The following is a 19,176-nucleotide window of genomic DNA, read 5'->3' on the forward strand; positions in this document are numbered from 1 at the left end:
CCAGTAAAAAGTATATACCAGATATGTAAGCAAGTGAAATTCAGAGTTAAGGACTCTGCTGTCTCTTTAGATTTAGAGGGAGAAAGGGTTACTTGGTTTGTTTTGTTGTTGTCTGTTTGTTTATTTTTCTGGTTTTTTTAAAGGTATTGTCGCAGTGGAATTTTCCCAGTATAGTAAACGTCTAGTAAATCTGATCATAGAATAATCCCTTAGCCCACGCTCAGCAGTAAGATCATGCACACCTTTGTCTGGCCTCTTGCCAAAACTAAGGTCAGTCCAGCGAAGTTCCTTTTTCTCTACACCCTGACACTTCTCTTGAGACCAAAGCTACACCCTGAGGGAGGCCAAAAGAAGCAGCTAGGAACTGTTTCTGGTCTCCCTAGGGGAAGCGCCTTCCCTTATTTTGGACCCCTCAGGGGCCTTTGGTGAATTAACTTGCTCTCTGGGCTGAAGTCAAAGATTCAGAGAACGGAAGAGGAAGTGTTCCACACAAGTCCTTCTCATCTAGAGCAAGTACTGCCCTCATGAGCGTGATTTGTGTAGTTGCTTTGCTTTCTCTGTCATAGAATTCTTAATGATGTTTGAACAAAGCGTCCTGTGTTTTCATTTTGCCCTGCATCCCACAGATTAAATAGCTAGTCCTATCTGCAGTGAGTAGTTTCTTTAAAAAAAAAGTGGGCTGCACACTGAGTGGCCCTTGATCTCTTAGTTTCCTCCTTCCTGCTCCTACTCCCCCCCCCTTCTCTTTCTCTAAGACAGCATCTCACTATATCGCCCTGCCTGGTCTTAAACTTTCGATTCCAACCAGACTGGCATAAAACTCATAGCAATCTTTCCTGCCTCTGCCTCCTGAGCTCTAGGATTACAGGCATAACGTATGTACCAGACCAGGCGACTTCACATTCTCCATCTGAGTCCTTCTAAATGTCTAAATTGGAATCCTGAGAGTGACTGCAGAGGGATTCTCACATTCTCTTCTCCATGCATGTTTTCTCAAAAGTAAAATGAGCGATAACAGCAGGCCTTGGCTTAGCAATAGCACTGCAGTGACCTTTTAGTGGGTTTGAATGAAGAAGGCAATACAGGAAGCCAGAGTGGCTGGGATTCTAGGTGTGATTTAGGGATGTGGCAGACAGCCTGTCCTGCCTTAAATTCTTCACCCCCAACCTATTTCTGGAGAGTCTCTACAAACATTTCCATTAAGTCTATGGCATGAGATAGTAAATCAGGAATGGGAATGACTCAGTATGAACTGGATGATATCAATGACCTGTTTCCCTTCTCTTCCTTCTTTGTCCTTCTGGCTTTCATGCTTTATGTGTAAAAGTAGATGAGATGTATCCCCAAATCACAGACAAATACACTGAGGCTCAAAAAAGTGAAATGATTGATGGAGGTCACGTTCACAGTTGTTGTCACAGAACGTTGATTAGAGTCAAGGTTTTCAGAGTCTGACTACAGCACTCATACACACACACACACACACACACACACACACACACACACACACACACACACATTCTCCACAAAAGCCTCTCTTATAAACACATTGTCATTTGGAGCTGGATTGTCCTTTATTGTGTCACACATTCATTGTTTTCCTGGGCTTCCGAAGAGATTTAGAGCCTTCCATGAGCTCTCCCTTCAAACTGCCTGTAGACATCTTTCCTCCAGGTTCCACGACCAAAAGCAGCATCATTTATCCCATTGACCTGACAGTAATTTCACACAAAAAAAGTTCACAACCCAAAGAAAACCTCCAGTGAATTTTAGTAAAGTACAAATCTCCACCGAAATTCATATTTTCTTATACTAAACGAACACCAGATTTTCTTGAACTAGAGCATTCATGGGCTTTTTATTGACTGTGCATTTGTTTATTTACTTAGTTGTTTGTTTTGTAGTGTTTTAGATAGGGTCTTACCATGCACCTCTTAAGCACAGTGTGTAGATAAGGACAACCTCAAATATGTAGCAATCCTCCTGCCTCTTCCTAAAAAAGGGTTGTATAATGTATCCATTTTCAATTAAAAAAATCACTGATTTTAATTTTGTGTGTAATCACCCAGAACACTGAAAAGTGATTAATATGCTTTTTGCTTCAAAATATTACTACTATGCTCATGAAATTGATATCACAATGATTCAAAAGGATATGCCCACAGCACACAGATTATAACAGATTAAAATTTCATAAAATCAGCAATTGTTATTCCTCCTTAAGAATTAGCCACAGGCTAAAATTCAACTGTCTCTAGTTATCTTTTTCATTCCTCTGAAGACTCTGAAATCTCTTTCAAACAAGAAACTCAAAACTTCTATACCTAAAAAAAATGTTTAAAATTAACTTATTCCTCAAGATAGCTACAATCAACCCCAGAACTGATAAATTAAGGCAGCAGAAATTAAAAAGTGAAAGTGGTAAGCCATCAAATAAAAAGTCCTCGACCTGACCCTGAAAATAACCACATTATCTCACCTCAATACACTGTACATGTTGACATCAGAGCTCACAGGTCAGTTTGGACACTCATAGTTGTCCTGGGAACATGGGCATGAGCAGAATAAACTTGGGCGAATGAGATAGCAGGGTTGTGCTTCTTTGCATCACATACAAAACCACACTACGGCCAGAAACCTATTGTAATTAGTTAGTAATCTGCAGTGCCCTAAGTCCATATATCATTTCGCACACACCTATGGCTGACCTGGACTGGGGCACATAGGCTATAGCTGCTGAGATGGATTTGCCAATCCCGGAAGGGCTGTGAGTCAACCGCAGTGGCTCTGTTCCATAGATCTTTCATCTTACTTGGACAACAAACTAGCTGTACCCGCCCTTCTCATGACACTGACCGAAGATGAGATGACAAGCAGAGATGCAGGACGGACAAAAGTGGGATTGGTGTACTGCCAACCTTCCCATTGAGAAGAACAAGAGGAAAAGCCACGTTGTCACATTAAAGGAAAAGAAAATAAGCTGCCAATAATAATGTCGTAGTAAATGTATGGATTCAGGAAGGGGTAGACACCTCATAGAAGTTATTTAATCTAACACAGGTATTTCCCCTATCTTCATCCTATTACTACCTGTCCCACATATACATATAAGAAAAGTCCATTTCCCTCAGCACATGTTATCGGCTCATATAGATCTGTATGCATCTATACGAATTTCAAGATTCATCAAGAAACCAGAAGCTTTTCCAATTCAATGTAAAAAAATAACTTCTTAAATATTTGAGGCCCAGAATTTTGTCCACATTTCTAAATGCAAGGTAGAACTGGAAGGTCAGGCATCTTTTCGGGGTTAATTTCTCCCTGATTTGTCCGTAGTGTATTTTAGTGACAATTTCTAACCTTCCCAGAGGAGTAAAAAGGTGTACATTAATAAAAATGTCAACAATATTATCTGTGGGAGGTAATGTGGAATAATTCACAATAAATTAACACTTCCCATCAGAGAGATGTTGCAGCTTATACAAATGTCACTTTGTGAGAATCGGGAGTCCCGTAGCCATGTGATTTCCATCTGCAGTTTTCAAACCCATTCAGAACCCACCAGGGGATAATTACTTCTTAAGATGTGCCCATCCCAGCAGAATATTTTTGTTATAATTCAATTTTCTCACATACTCAGTCTCACAGCATGAAGAAGACTCTGGTCTGCTGGATAAAGCCCTAAAGGGATAAGAGATTTTGTTCTTCACCATTCAGCTGTGTGACCTTTGGGGGCTCACTTAACTTCTCTGATTATTTAGTTTCATTGTTTATGGGCTTCTATTTACCATGACATTTGGTAAAATAGAAAATTCTTTCCTTATTAGTTTCTCACCTAGAACTCTCAATACTCCACGAATCTCTCAGAACTAATCAGTGAACTATCAAACTGTAACATACCAAACACTAGACTAAAGCAAGACGTCAGTGTCTTCTAATACTTCTAATAATCTAATAATTAAATTATTACTGTTCACATTTGTCAGGGAGCAAAACAATAAAAAGATACATTTTAGGAATTATTGGGGCCATTTTCTAAGTATCACATTTTTCACCCCAATTATGTGTCAATCACATGAGTTGGTTGGGAATGGGAGAGTGATCCTAAATTAAGCTCTGCAAATGGGACATAGACACACAGACAGGGACACACACACACACACACACACACACACACACACACACACACACACACACACACACACACTTTGGTGACTGATTCGGTAATATAGGACAGAGTATGCCATTATTTGTCTGTAGAATTGGATCCTGTATAGTCATGGTATTTTTGTATGAGCTGTTTCAAGATGATGTGACACAGAAAGAAAAACCAAAGAATGTCCCAGACCATGTTGCCTTCATGCAAGAAATAGAAGGTGGAGAAAGGAGATCTTGGATCAAATTGTTGAACTACTGAGTCAAATCGATTGTGAAGCTAGCTGTACCTCTTGACCTTTCAGGTGTATGAGCCAATGCATCTCTATTATTGGTTATATGAGTTTCAGAAGTGTGTGCTTGCCTGCAGCATGAAGCATCCTAAATGATATAGGAGATGAAAGGGTCAACTTGTGGTCACTGGCTCCAAGGATGCTTAAAGAAGGTGCTGTAAAAGTGTTTAGTGCAGGGAGGAAAGTGGGAGATGAGAGATATTAAAAGTAAAGGATCACTTCAAAATGTCTGTGTCCCCAAACCTCCTAAAGATGTCTGCAGGGCAAAATTCAACCTCTAAATGCTTACATAATGTATCAAAACCAAAAAATTCTGAAAATACTTCTGGTACACAATTATTCCCTTGAATACTGATCATTTGGTATGACTTCTAAGGAAGTTGCTATAGTCTGACCTCTGACACACATACTCTATATTAGGAGAAGCGTCAGCTTAGCTCATGTCTGCCATTTCATCCAAAGCAAAGTCTACCCACAGCACTGAATTTCAACAGTTTCCAGAGAGTTTACATCATAAAAAAAGAGTAGGATGAAAGAGAAATCAAATAGGTCCAAGATTGTTCATGTCTATCTGACCCAGTGAAGCCCCAGATGTGGTTGAATCCTCTACCCTTCTGAAGGAAAAAAAGAAAGCAAACAAAAACCACATCTAGATAGAGAAATTCAAGAAATAGCCATAAAAATTCACTTGTTTCTAACTTCATGGTTTGACTAGCAATTTGGACAGTGTTTCAGATCTTGGAACAGAACTAAATAGAATAAGAGCAAGAAGAGAGCTTAGAAGCCCCCTTCTTCTGCCTGGCTTTTGTGGTCGTTTAGGGAATGGATCAAGGATAAAAAGGGAAACCTTGATTTCCATATGCAAGCCTCCTCCTGTGTGCTGTCATGGAACCTAGCACATACCCTTTTCAGATCACCTACCATATTGCCTTGTCACTGCCAGTGAACACATGTGCTCTATGCTTGAAATTCATTGCAGGCAAAAATTTTCTCCCTCTCTTCTATCCCTGGTGATTAGCATAGCCTGTCATAAAGCAGGTGGTCAATAAGTGTTTGTTGAAGAAATCAAAGTTTCAAATGAAGTGACAGGAAAATTATCCTCCCATCGAGCAAAGCGGGAAAAAGCTCGATTTATTACCTTTAAAACATATAAAAGTAACCCTCCAATGGATCAGGATGATTCCAGTTGCTATTTTCCTTATTTGTGAGATTTCAAGTTAGCAAGCATGAAGCTGAATGTATAGCTCCCCTACCCCAAACTCTATCAGCCAACATTTCTTTCTACTTATCCAAATGTACCTTAACCCAAGCCGTAGTGAAGTATAGATGTTATGAAAAGAAGTACTCCTCACATTTTGATAAATTATAATCAACTCTGCTTTGGGGGAGGGGGTTTTGTTGTTTTGTTCTGTTTTGGTTTTGCTGCTTGCTCTGAATCACAGCCAGCTTAAAATCATGTTGCAAATCGTAAAACAAGCATGTAATCTTGAATCTAGTGGCAATGTTTGTTTACTACAAAAAAAATAAAAGACAATTAGATGGGAGTCTTTGCCAATGATTTCTTGTGGCTATGAAGCTACTAATATAATCTTCAGTATTATGTTGGAAAATGAGACAGGAAGTTTCAAAGTGTCTCATGGCTCCCTTAAACAAGAGCTTGATATTTAAATATATTGCATGTGTACTATGCTTTTCAATCAATAGCAATATGCATCTGCCATTATGCCTGTCCTTCTTGGCTCAGATGAGACGAGACCAGCACCTGCCCTGAAGAGCTAAACATTGAAAGGGGAGCGAAAGGGAAAAGGTAATGGGAGAGATGAGAGAGAAGAGGTGGGCAGCATTAGGGGCCATGATGTTGATAGAAGATACATTTGCCAATGCAAAGGGCCCTGGACGCTCCTCCTTTCTCATATCTTTTGTTCCTGACCTATTCACAGTATTCTTCAAGTCAAATGACAGTGGAGATGGTCACAAATCTCTTGCACCCTTTCTCATGGCTGGCCAAGCATAGATAGGGACCTCACTCATTTCAGGAGTGAAGTGAGGTGTGCTGAAAACCACGAACCATTCCCCAGCATGAAATCAATTATCCATCCACCTGAAATCAAGGCTGAAACCTACTCAGTAGAGTTATTCCTTTGGATCATAGCATTCAAAGTTCCTACTAAAACACTATTTTATCTCAAAAACTCATAGGTGGATAAATAGATAGATGGATAGAGAGAGAAAGAGAGAGAGATAGAAGACATAGAGTGACTCAAGAAAGAGGTGCTGTAAGTATGGCACTTCAGTATTAAATTGTCACTGCCTGCCATTAAAGCTTTAGTAAAGAATCGCCTACCAGATTCCCTCTGATTTCCGGGGACGGCTGAGGAGCTACTTGGAGAAGATTTTGGTATGGAACACTGGTAAAGATGTTGTAGAAGAGCCTGAGGTAAGGATGGGATGGTGGGAGAAGGGCAGATGACAACAGTTGGGGGCTTTTGAAAGCAATTTGCAAGGTGAGAAAAAGAGAAGGGAATTTGGAAATGTAACATGTATTGATTCTTCTGTGAGTCGGGTAACGTATTAGATGCTTTTACATCCATTATTTTGTGTAATCCTTACAATAGCTTTACAACAAAAGACAAAACCCTAGGATGTAGACTCCTGAAGTTGGTCAAGGTCGCATACTACCTACATGTGATGAAAGTTAGGTTTGAACCTGGACCCGTGTCCTGGGTCTATGATTCAGTAATACTGTGTCAGTCTCCACATTTGTCAGGGGTAGTCAACCTTGGCTCTTCTAACCTTATTGTTCTAATGTTCCTTCCACAGGAAGAGAAGTCTTCTCAAGATCTCAAGTTTCCTTCCTTCCAACAATGGACTGTCAAAATTGAGACAGGATTTGCATGAATGACAGAGTTAGAGATCAGGCATTGTCAGAATTGTCAGCTCTGTGGGAAAAGCTGAGAACTACTTTTCTGGTTGCCACAGTTTTGAGGCCATTTATTCTCAGCTCTACTTTATGCATTCCTAAAGTCAAAGATCTGGAGTAAGGAGTGCAGGGCCCCTGTCCCTCAGCCCTGGCCCCGTGTATATTAGTTTGCTTTTCTCTGTCTTAAAGGCTCATTTTATCCCCTCAGACTAGAAGAAGGTAAAAGAAAACCAGAAGATGTTGGGAGGATTAAAAGCTGTTTTGCAGAGCAGCTATAAGGTGGGAAATAAAGATGTGACTAGGATACCTTTTTGTCCCAAGAGGGGAATAGGGCGATGGAAAAGCATGCAGGGCAAGAGGCTCATACACAAAATGCTACTCCCCACCAAGACCCAGGGTGAACTGTAGGAGTTCCTAGATTCTTTTCTCCTCTTAGCTGGGAGAAAGGCAAGAGAGTTGGGGGAGAATGGTAATCTCTGAAGTCTGCACTCAATGGGGGAGGGAATAGTTGATATACCTAAAGTCAACATTAAAGGAGCAAAACAGCTAGGGGCAGTTTCCTCCAACCTTAACTTTCAATCCCCACCCCCATCCCAGCTCACTCCCACACTTCTCTCCTTGGTCTGCAGGACTGAGCGTCCTTTTCATTAACCTTTTAGCTCCCACCTCCATACACATACTATTTTCCTATACCCTCCAAAGCAGTCAGCAGTCACAGCCCCCGCAGCTGGCAAACCAGCCTCAGCACTTGGGTAGGGTGAGGGACACACCTCCCAATGCTGCGGGGACTGGGGAATGCGGGTGGGGGTTGTTCACTTGCCCTCCGATCTCTCTCTGCTGTAAAAGCTGAGCCGAGCGGCAGAGACCAGGCATGCGCAGCATCTTAGGGCGCATTGTGATGGGAACTGCTTTTCTGAGTCTCTTCACAAAGACTCAAGAGTAACCACTAACCACCCCTCAAGACCCCTCATCTTTAAGACACACATACAAATGTAGAGACACTGCAGCTTTTTAAAAACAGGAAACTGGTTGCAGCTTGAAAGTCTGGTCCACGTGAGGTTTGGTGTATTTCTGTTGATCCCATCTCCAGTGTTGACATACGCCGGCACCTAGGCTTTGCAGTCCAGAGCTGCAGTTTGCAGTGGAGCTAAGCGGTGTGCGGCTTTAATTCCACGTCAGATCAACTTTGATCAATATCCCCCTACCGGCCCAATTGGAAGAACCCAATTCACCGGAGCTGAGCCTTTGAGGCTTTTAGCTCTTTTCTTCTTCCCCCCTCTTTAGATCCACCATCTTCGAGGGCGGGGGAGCCCTTTGGTTTTCTTTATAATTTCTTTCTTATTTCTTCATCTTTTCACTGTTTTTTTCTTTTTTTCACGATTTTGGTTTCACTCCGGTTTTAATTTTCTCTGTTTCTGTCTGTCTCCCTGTCTCTATCTCTGTGCCTGTCTCTCTGTCTCTGTCTCCTCTCCTTCTCTCCCTCTGCCTCTGTGTGTCTTTGTCTCTGTCTCTGTCTCTCTGTCTCTGTCTGTCTGTCTCTGTCTGTCTGTCTCTGTCTCTGTGTCTGTCTCTCTGTCTCTGTCATCCCTCTGTCTCTGTCTGTCTCTCTGTCTCTGTCTTTCTCCTCTCCCATTGTACTCTCTCCCCATCTCTGCCTTATTCTCTCTCTCTCTCTCTCTCTCTCTCTCTCTCTCTCTCTCTCTCTCTCTCTCTCTTTCTCTCAGAAATCGCTTTGGGGAACCCAGCTTGCAGCCAATGAACCCGCCTTCCAGATTGGTGTGAAGACAGAAGTGAGGTGGGGGGGGAGCGTGGAGGGGGTGGGAGAGATCCTGGGGGGGGGGAGAGGAAGAGAGGAGAGGAAGAGAGAGAGAGAGAGAGAGAGAGAGAGAGAGAGAGAGAGAGAGAGAGAGAGAGAGAGAGAGAGAGAGAGAGGAAGAGAGAGAGAGGAGAGGAGGAGGCGGAGGACGAGGATTAGTGTGGGGTGGAAAGGAAGAGTGAGCGAGCGAGAGCAAGTTGAGGGGAGGGGGTGTAAGAGCCGGCGAATTCTTTTTCTTTTTCTATTATTATTTTGACGACTCCCGAGTTGCGCCCATGCTCTTGTCAGCTTCGTTTTAGGCGTAGCACAGCCAGGCAGAAGAAAATGGGGCAAAGCGTGCTCCGGGCGGTCTTCTTTTTAGTCCTGGGGCTTTTGGGTCATTCTCACGGAGGATTCCCCAACACCATCAGCATAGGTAAGCTCCCCAGAGCCAGCCAGAGGGGGCCAGGCTCTTCTGCATCCGAAACCCACTACCCTAGTGGGGTTGGGGCTATCTCAGCGCGAGTCCCTGTCCTGCATGGCTTGGGAACGGTGACTAGGGATGGGGGACTGAGCCGAGATCTTGGAGACCTGAGCTGAAAGGAACTGACGAGTATAGGGAGCATCCGAGATGGAGAAGGGGTCTCCAGGGGCTAATGCGGGTGGATGGCCAGGTTTTCTGAGCTGACCAAGGAGCAAGGGAGTCAATCTGGAGGTTGGGATGCTGCAAGAGGCTAAGAGTCGCGGCTTTTCAGCTCGCTATTCTGGACTTTGCCAGGGCATGCTTGCAGCCACTGGAAGTTGTCCCAGGGTGATACTGCCTGTCTGGCCGCGCCAGGACGCATAACCTGGGCCCAGGTCGCCCTGTCCCGAGTCTCAGGATTCAGTGTAACAGGGTACTGTTAGAGGAAATGGAACCCACTTTGAATCCCCCAGACCAAGGAAGTAGCTGTGTGGATGGAGGCTGGGGTGGGAAGTGGGGGTGATACAAGGAGTCGGGCAAGTAGGGAAGCTCACGCAGACTAGTGATTCATGAATTGGTGGCTGTGTCTGTCTGGGAGACTGTAGCCCAGCAGCGGAAGGGAGTTCTCCTGCCTCTGCCTGTATTTTGCAGAGAAGAAGAATTGGCGCTTTTGAACCAACTCTGTATTGTCAAGTGGGGAAGGTTGGGACAGCAATGGGGAATAAATTGTTTTTCTTCCCCACCCTATCCTTGAACTCCCCAGGGGGGTGGGAAATGAACCAGCTGTGGGGATAAGGGTGGGGGTGGGGCTGAAGTCAGGGTTCGGGGCCAGACTCAAGCTGAAGAACCCAAGTCCCACCTTTTTAGTTCTTTCACCCTTCCCCCTGCTACAGCAGCCTCCCCTTTTCCTTCTTTTTAGTTCCTCCCAGTACAAACCCCAGGTTTTCACAGTGGAAATCAGAGTTTCCAAGTCTTGAAAGACACACAGGTTGAAAAAAAAAAATCAATCCTCAGTTAAGCTTCCCAGTAACAGTGAGGTAGCCTGTTAGCTGGTGCTTGCTACTTTCTAACTCACCCTGAAGTAGGGGGGGACACTAGCCGAATCTCCATTGCCTTTGCTTCTAGGTGGACTTTTCATGAGAAACACGGTTCAGGAGCACAGCGCTTTCCGCTTTGCTGTGCAGTTATACAACACCAACCAGAACACCACTGAGAAGCCCTTCCATTTGAATTACCACGTAGACCACTTGGATTCCTCCAATAGTTTTTCTGTGACTAATGCTTGTAAGTAGATCTGCGTTGGCTCCCTTTGGGACCTTAGGGGACCTCATTTGCATTTTGTTTGTGATGCACGGGGCTTTGCATACGTGTGTGTGCTAGGGGGTGGGGGTGGGGGTGATTGCCTCAATAAGCAGACTGAGGCGGTAGTCAATCCTGGGTTCATGTTGCATAAATCAACCTTGAAGTATTCTGCTGAGGGGCTGAAAGCAGTGGGCAAAACTCTGTGGTGAATTATGTTTGATGCAAAACTTCCACTTTCCTCCCTGCTAAACTGGTGTTCTCTTCCCCCGCACCCTTTTCTGTGGGGGGAAAAGAAAGAAAGAAAGAAAATAGCATGGTTGTTCAGGGAAATTTCAGATGGGATTTAAAAAGAAGCAACAGCCGCTCCTTGATTGTCAATGCGGGGCATACAGTACTTGAGTGGTAAAGCTGTGTCTGGTGGCAGGAATGAGCTGATTTTGATGACTGCCTGACACAGAGGAACAAAATATGAGAACCCGCAAACAAGGACCTTGAGGCAGACAGATCAGGCTGATTCCCTGGCCTCTTCTGTCCTACCCAGAGCTCTCTGATGGGAACTGATAAGACTACAAACTGATTGTAAGATAAAAATGCACGTCAGCCTGAAAGGAAGAGGAAGATCATGCTCAGGTGACTTTTTGGAAAGCCAATCCTGTTTGTGCCATCGTGTACACACACAGACACACACACACACACACACACACACACACACACACACACACACACACTCGATTGTTAAAGACAACACAGTTCTTAATTTAGAGCAAGAGGTCGGTTGTGGGAAGAGGCTTGAAAGCAGGAAAACCAAATACTAAAAAGGGGAATTTCACCAGCCCCAAAGCCATTTCTGAAATCCACAGTGGTGCCCATGGCTATCTCTTTGCAAAGGGAAAATTTTAACAGTAAAATATAGGAACTCAAACGGCTAATAGCTTCTGCTGACACCGTTTTTGTTTTGTTTTGTTTAACTTGATAGGAATTTTTGTAAGAAACACTGAATTCTTCATCTAAGCCTACTTTATTTCACTAAAAGTTTCTCCCAAATGAAGCCACTTAACACAAACTATGTCTTGTTTCTCTGGAACGGTGTGCTTTGAAATCTGAATTTTCATTACGTTTTGGAAAATGGCATTTGTGTCTGTTCGAATTTAACTTTGTATATGACTTTCTTCAAATCCTTCTGTCTCAAAAGATACGTAATCCCTAACAGTCCTTAAACAGGACCTCAAGAGTACATTTCATTGGATTTAAAGACTTGGGCTGAAGGGAAGGTGGAGTGAAGAAGTACTTTTCAAAAAATGTAACAGTTATCAGCCTGCAGAAAAATTTAGCTGAAGGTGCAGATTCTTTTAAGAACATGTTCTGAGACACTCTGTATTTGACATTCTTTAGTTTTCCCACACTGACAAAAAAAGAAATGTATTATCTTTAGTTAAGTGTGAAAGTTACAGAACGTCTGGCTATACTTCCTGTCTGACTTTTGTAATCCCCGACCTCTCTCCAGCATTTACAAGGCACATCTGACTCTTAATCCTGCTGCACTGTGATCTCCTCAAGAGGCTGAATCTGAAATGCGGTTTCGTAAATATCAATTAGAGCAGATTTAAAACCAAATGCATGAAACCAATGGGGTGTGTTATTATTAACAAGGGATAATACATATTTCATCTCCCTGTCCTGTCTTTCCACTGATGAGCTCTGGACTATAAGGCCCATTTGGTTTCTCAGGAATGATTGGTTTCCAAAGCTTTGGGTCTTGTTCTTCTGATCAAACTGTTCTGACACTCAGCAGTCTGCCTCCGGCTATCAGAACCTTACCTGAACAACAGTCAGAAAATGATCTCGCCATGAGAAAAATCTTAGGTTTAGGAGCAGGTAATAAATCATCCATATTGGTGTTGAGGTGTCTTAATTCCTTACCTCCCAGGGCAATTAGTGACCAGTGAGTGGACAGGAAAACCAGTTGATCAGAATCTCTCAACTTAAATCCACAGCACTCTTACTTACAAGGCTGGGTTATAGGAGCACACTTGAGAGTGTAAGAAAAGGGGTAAGATTCACTAGGCATCAAGAAAAACAAGACCAAAAGGAAATCTCCTCCTTAGTTATGTCAAATACACGCATAGGCAAGCACAGACTCAGGACACACATGGGAGAACAATCTAGAAACCCACGATGTGTACCTAGCTGCCTGTTGCACTCTCAGACTTTACAGCCAACTCAGAAGACAGCAGAGAAAAGCTGCCATCTTCTCTTGTCCCTGGAACAGTCATGTCTGAAAGTCACAATTGTCTGAATGGGAGTCAGATCTCAAAGTTGTCTCCTGGCAGCTGCTGCTTGGTGGCTTAGTGTGTGAAAGATACTTGGTCTGACTGTAGCCTCTGAAAACAATAATTCAAGGGGGCAGAGAAACCCTGGTGATGTCTGTCCCATCCCTCTCCCCATGGCCTTCATTGTTCTTCTTGTGGAAGCAGGAGTCAAATATGTCAGATACAAGCAAACAATTCTAACAGTACTTGAACCAAGCAAATGACTGCAGATGCCAGTCTGCCAAGTGATTATTACCCAATCCCGCAGAGGAAACAAATAAGCCCAGTGCCCTCTGCCCTTCCTATCTCGGGGAACTCCAGTGAAAACCTCAGATGGGTCCGAATCTGCCCGTGTACCTCTCCCGTATCTAGTTCAGTGTGGAACTGGACTAGCAACAATTAGAGAACCTTCCTTGTCATTCAGAATTCCCTGTTTGAGCTTTCTTTGGGGCTAGAGCTGACCTCACCTCTTGATCTTCGACCCTGAGTCAGGCACATACTTCCTAGGGCATAGGTATGCAGGCAAACTGAAATGTGAGAGGAAAAGCCTTCTGTATCCCCGCCCCTGACCTCTGCTTCACCTCTGCACTGTCACCTTTCCCCGGTGCAATGTATTCAGAAGTCTTTCTCACAGTGATTCCAAGGCACCGGTTATTTAAAGACTCTACTAGCAAGCAAGCTTTTTTTTTCTGCACAAGCCTCAAGAGGTTTGCTTAAGACAGACTCTAACTTCATTCTGTGTCTTAAGAGGCCAATAAAAGCCTCCCTGGCTTTGAAAGGTGGTTCAGTTGGGATCTTAGCTCAGAAGAGAATTGAAGTTTCTCAGAAAGACTCATCTGATTTAGAGCACATGTTCCCATTTCATAGAATTAATAGAGTTCACTGCCTTACTTTTCAGTGCAGCTGGCTAAATGCAGAGAGAATGACGGTGTAACTAGAATGATTTCAGCATTCATGCATCCGTAAACTAGAAAGGCACACACATGATTAGTGCATAAGAAAAACAATGCACACCCGTTTTGTAAGTTACAGATCTAGCATTTAGGGGAGGAGAGAAAAAAAAACAAACCAATTTGATAATTCTCAGGCTTACAAGGGTAGGGAAATATCAGGAGATTTCTCAGTCGTGTGGTTTGACTTTGCTGTCCTGTTTCCTCGGGAAGCCCCGTTGATTCCCTTGAAGTCCCCTCCTGTGTCAGGCTGCTGTGCACTTGTAGTGCACTCCACACTACGCCGCCCCAGCCTCTGCAGTGTCAGCTCATTAGCACACAGATCTCATATTCCCTCTCCGCACTGTCATTGCAAAAATTGCTGTTGTACACCTTTACAGCCAACAAATGTGCTCGTGGATTACGTACTGTTTTCGAGAAGCAGGGAAAAGGCAAATGTAACCTAAAGGTTATTCACCGCAGAATTGTGCTCTAAACACATTGGCTTAAATAAAAATCTGTCGACGGAAGCTCAGTGTGGAGGCTGGGACTGGCAGTGTGGATGGTGGAACTACTCACAGGAATACAATCTCGGATGGAGCCCTAGGCGAAACCCCTTTTGTCAGCTAAACCTAACCTATCAACTGCAAGGTTTTCTTCTATTAATTTTTCCAAGTGACTTGAAACCTACCTGCAAACTGAGAACTTGCCCCGTTTATAACTGAGCCTGTTTTGCTACCAAGTGTACTTAGCTGAGACAGGCTTCTATCTCCTACCCACAGAGTCACAATCTAATTATCTAATTACTCTAATTGCCAGGAAGGAGCCACTTTACCATTTAGGTCCATTTGGAAAAGAAATGTCTCTCTTGATCACCAGCTCTGCAATTCCATGGGCTTTGTTTTGGCTTTGTTTCACTGTTTTGCCTTCGCCTTCTAAGCTTATAACCTAAGATGAATACCCTAAGATCAAGGCTCTTGCCCCACTATAGATTGTCAAATCCTAACTGTTATCCGCTGTGACTCCACCTCCCCCATCGCTGAAAGAACTTTGCACTTTTGCTGCCCTGCCTCCTCTACTCTGTCTCCCGACTAGTCCTCAGGAAGCTCACACTGGCTTAGCTTTCTTGGTCCTTTTGGCCAGCTGGCTTAGCCTACTGACGCGCAAAGGAGACGCCTCAGTGGTGCCAGTCAAAGGTTTAAGTCACCTTCTCACAAGGTTTATCATCATTTTTTCCCCTTAATCTATGCTTTGTAATGGAGGAGGGAGGATGGCGAGGCTATTCATTTGGGCCATAAAAATAGATGGCAATCAGCAGGCTGTAAAGGTGAGCTTCCTGCAAAGTGTATTACCACTCATACAAGACCGCTTCCTATTGATCTAATAAGTGAAGGCAATGGGGAAAGGAGGGTTTGCAGAGAAATAAAAGAGGAAAGAGAATTACTCTGTTATTCTCTCTGGGTTTACTGAAAAATCGGGTTGTGGTTGTTTTTTTTTTTCCTCTACAATTTAAACTTGTTTTTCTTCTATATGAAACTAGTGTTCCATATGCCCCGTCTTTTACCTCAATAGAGATTGTTTTCTTACTTGTATTGCATGAGTAGTGGGAGCTGCTTTAATGGTTTTGGCCCCTGAGATATCTTTTGCTTCCATGGCTATGGGTATTGAGAGATGATTGGCTGCTTCTGTTTTGACAGCTTGAGGAAATAAATGGGGGTGCTGAGGTGCTGTTGTTTGTCTTCCTCTCTGCATAGGAGATTTGTCATTTTTATACAATTGATTTAAGGATTAAAAGACAACAAAGATTTTAAGAGATGATTAGACATTTAGGAGCTAGAATTCATTGCTTTGGAGCAGGAGAATAAAAGTCCTTATCAAAATGATTTGCCTTTGGATTTGTTAGTTTGGGGACCAATGATATCATTTAAAAGGGCCTTTGTGAAACTTCGTATCTCCTGTGAAGATCAAGAAAATCATATTAAACCAAATTTTGACTTGATTCCTTTGCATGTTGGTAGTTTAGGCCTAATTCGATGGAATGTCTAGGAGAGTGCACCATTAAAGCAACCAATGGAGGTAATAATTCTACAGCAGAGCAGAGGAGCTGTCCATGCACAAAAGCAGCTCCCTCCTCCTGAGAGCTGCTCAGGGACTAGCCAAGCCCCAGACACACAGTTTCAAATAGTCTCAACCTGAAGTTACAATCAACACAGAGTTAAGGAGACTGTCTTCCCCCAGAGGTAATGCTTAGCAAGCTGATGATGTGGGCAAAATCTGTCTTTTTCATATTTCCACACTTTTATCATTATTATTTTCTTTCTTACTCTGGCTGTGCAGATCATGCCTATTGCCTGGTCTCTAATCGCCGACTCACTGGCCCATCCGCACTAACATTACATAAGGACTATTTCCTACACTGAGAGTCTAAGTTTTTCTTTTTTTCCTATTGCAATGTCCTTGCTCTTAATTCATTCTCCTTAAGGATTATACACTACTTTGGGGATACCAGCTTTTTCCTGAACACAGAAATATAACCTAGAGTGGTAGAAGAAAGGATTGAAATGCATAACAAAGGATTATCAACTTTAAAACCTGGGAGTATAAGAGGCATCATGTCTCAATTTTAAAGGAAGTTACTCAAATTGGGGGTGGGGGGACTCTTAGGATATGATATGATACTCATATTGGCTTTTTACCCAAATCAAAATCAAAAACCATAGGCTCAGTTTCTCTGTGCAAAACTTGAAAATCTTTGGAACAATTTTGGGAAGCAGCCCAAATGCACAGGGTCTCATTTCATTGAAGTGGCTTGTTGTAAGATTTGTAACTGTATGGGGACAGTGGCAGGAGATGAACTGTACTGAAGGAAAATTATAGAGGAGATGAGGGTAGTAAGGAAGCTGAGTGTCGTGAAAAGTGTCTATCCTTTGGAATGGCATGTGGAATTGCATGCCAGTGATGGTAGCACTGGATGCACTGGGCACCTAGCCAGGAAGCAGCTCCTTCTCCTTCCCTCTAGCCTTCTCTTACTTTAGTCATTCATACATTCTGGTCCCTTTCCTGATGGAAGGAACCATCCTACTGTCTCCTGGACTCACACTGTACATTAGTAGGATAAATGAATGACGGACCTCCTCCTTGGTTCCCAATTGTCATTTGCTTTTTTAGCAGTTATCCCCAATGCAGCACTATTTTAGTTTCTTGGCAAAAGTCAAAGAAGCATGGGTAAGACAGTAAACACTGCTCGTGATGGTCTCTTACCATAAGGGGCACAATTCAGTACAAAACAGCATTGATCAACCTCTCATGCATGCGCCATATACTTGAAAAACATGTTAAAGATTAGGATTTAAACGTTTGCTACGGGCCCAAGACTTTTCATTCCTAGCAAGTTCCTGGGTGATGCTAATGCTCACAGCCATTAAATCACACTTTGAATTTAAAAAAAAAGTCCAAAATTGAGAGACTGTACTTATCAAAATAAAGGTTCTTTGGGTCTCAATTTTATCATCAAGATTTGTGTAATGAAACAGAGTTCTGCAAGAGATATATTTGCTTTATTCTGAGTCACATATGTCTCAGTCATATCACATGTCCATTTCAGACAAGTAGGTGTCATTAGATGCCCATTGAGACCATTTGCTTAGAGTTAGTTTTTGTAGGACTGTGGACTGGTGAGCTAAAGGGCAGGCTGAGAGAGAATGTAGCTCATGAGTCAGAATGACAGTGTCTTGGCTACGTGCCACATCCCAAAGTGCCCTGTTTAGAAACTATATATGCAAGAGATCTAAGGTTGGTTTGTAGTTCCGACTCTATGTCCACTTTGCTTCTCTGGGTCAAGCCATGCCAGAAGGAGGTACGTAACAACTGCTTTTCGGCTGCCTCGCTTCTCTTAAACAGGGTTGGAAACAAGAAGTACAACACAATTCTATCTTTTTCGAGAAGAGACTGGGAAATCGACTCAATTTTCAGGTACTCAAAGTGAGGGAAGAAGTGTAATGTTGCTTCTGAACATATGTTAGCTAAGGACTGACCCAAGGAAGACTTTAAAAGAATATCCAATGACATGTGAAGATTGAAACGGATGTAATGTACACTACCATAGCCACCCCAAATATTGTCACTCTAACAGTCTGCCTTTAGTCTTTAATTTAACAAATTAACTTATCAAATTATTGCATTAGAAATGGATGTAAAATCTGGAATATTGCTGTCTGGAATAATGGGATAAGTAATTTTTTTACTCCTCGCATTTCAAAGCTTAAATTCTTTATTTTAGCTAACCGATTACCTTGCAGAGTGCTCAGAAGGAGACATCCAGGGCAGGTAAGTGACCCAGAATAAGACAGCTATCTGCCAGAGGAAGTTGAGCAATAAAATGGATGGGGACACTGAGAAGGGTTGTAGGAGACCTTAAATTGAAAAAAGTGTCAATGAGCACACACTATCTCTTCCTTCATTTGTCCCCAATAGTGAACTTGGCTCCTTTACCACTACTGATCTGATCTATATTTATATTTTCATGACATTTGACCCCATGAGTTGCTCTCTGCTGATGTACTGAGCCTGCTGCCTACTTTATGCATGGTTGTTTGTTGCCATGGGTAATTGTGATGTTAGGATTTTCTGTGGTTAACGTGGAAAACTTTCAGAAGTAAAATCCATGTGTAAGCGAAGATAGTGAGCAATTTTTAAGCTTTTAAAAATTATAATGAACCTCCCCCCCCCTCCCTTTAGTTATCCATGGTTGGCTGACCACTTCCAAATTACTCACTGCAAATTAGGTTCATTTCTGATGTTATCCTAAACAGCTCAGGCAATGGATAAAATAGGTAGAGATCAGGACTCATCCCACAGAAAGGTACGTATATGGATAAAGGTGTTGATGTGGTGTTCTCTGCATGGGTGACATTTGCAGTCAGACAGAACCTGCTATAGAACCTCAAATATCCTTTCATTTCACGGCAATATCCAAAGCTACTCCTTGATTAGTTTAAAACTGTGTCTTGG

General features: G+C 42.8%; 1 protein-coding gene across 1 annotated transcript in view; it reads left to right on the forward strand.

The window, feature by feature from the left end:
* Positions 1 to 9,095: 9,095 nt before the first annotated feature.
* Gria3 (glutamate ionotropic receptor AMPA type subunit 3) overlaps positions 9,096 to 19,176 on the forward strand; it is a 281,842-nt gene continuing 271,761 nt past the window's right edge. The window contains exons 1-3 of the mRNA XM_032889649.1: positions 9,096 to 9,158; positions 9,473 to 9,599; positions 10,752 to 10,910. Coding sequence (XP_032745540.1) covers positions 9,509 to 9,599; positions 10,752 to 10,910 — 250 coding nt within the window. The 5' untranslated portion in view covers positions 9,096 to 9,158; positions 9,473 to 9,508. The remainder of the gene's footprint in view (positions 9,159 to 9,472; positions 9,600 to 10,751; positions 10,911 to 19,176) is intronic.

The sequence above is a fragment of the Rattus rattus genome, chromosome X (genome assembly GCF_011064425.1).
Source record: "Rattus rattus isolate New Zealand chromosome X, Rrattus_CSIRO_v1, whole genome shotgun sequence".
NCBI lineage: Eukaryota > Metazoa > Chordata > Mammalia > Rodentia > Muridae > Rattus > Rattus rattus.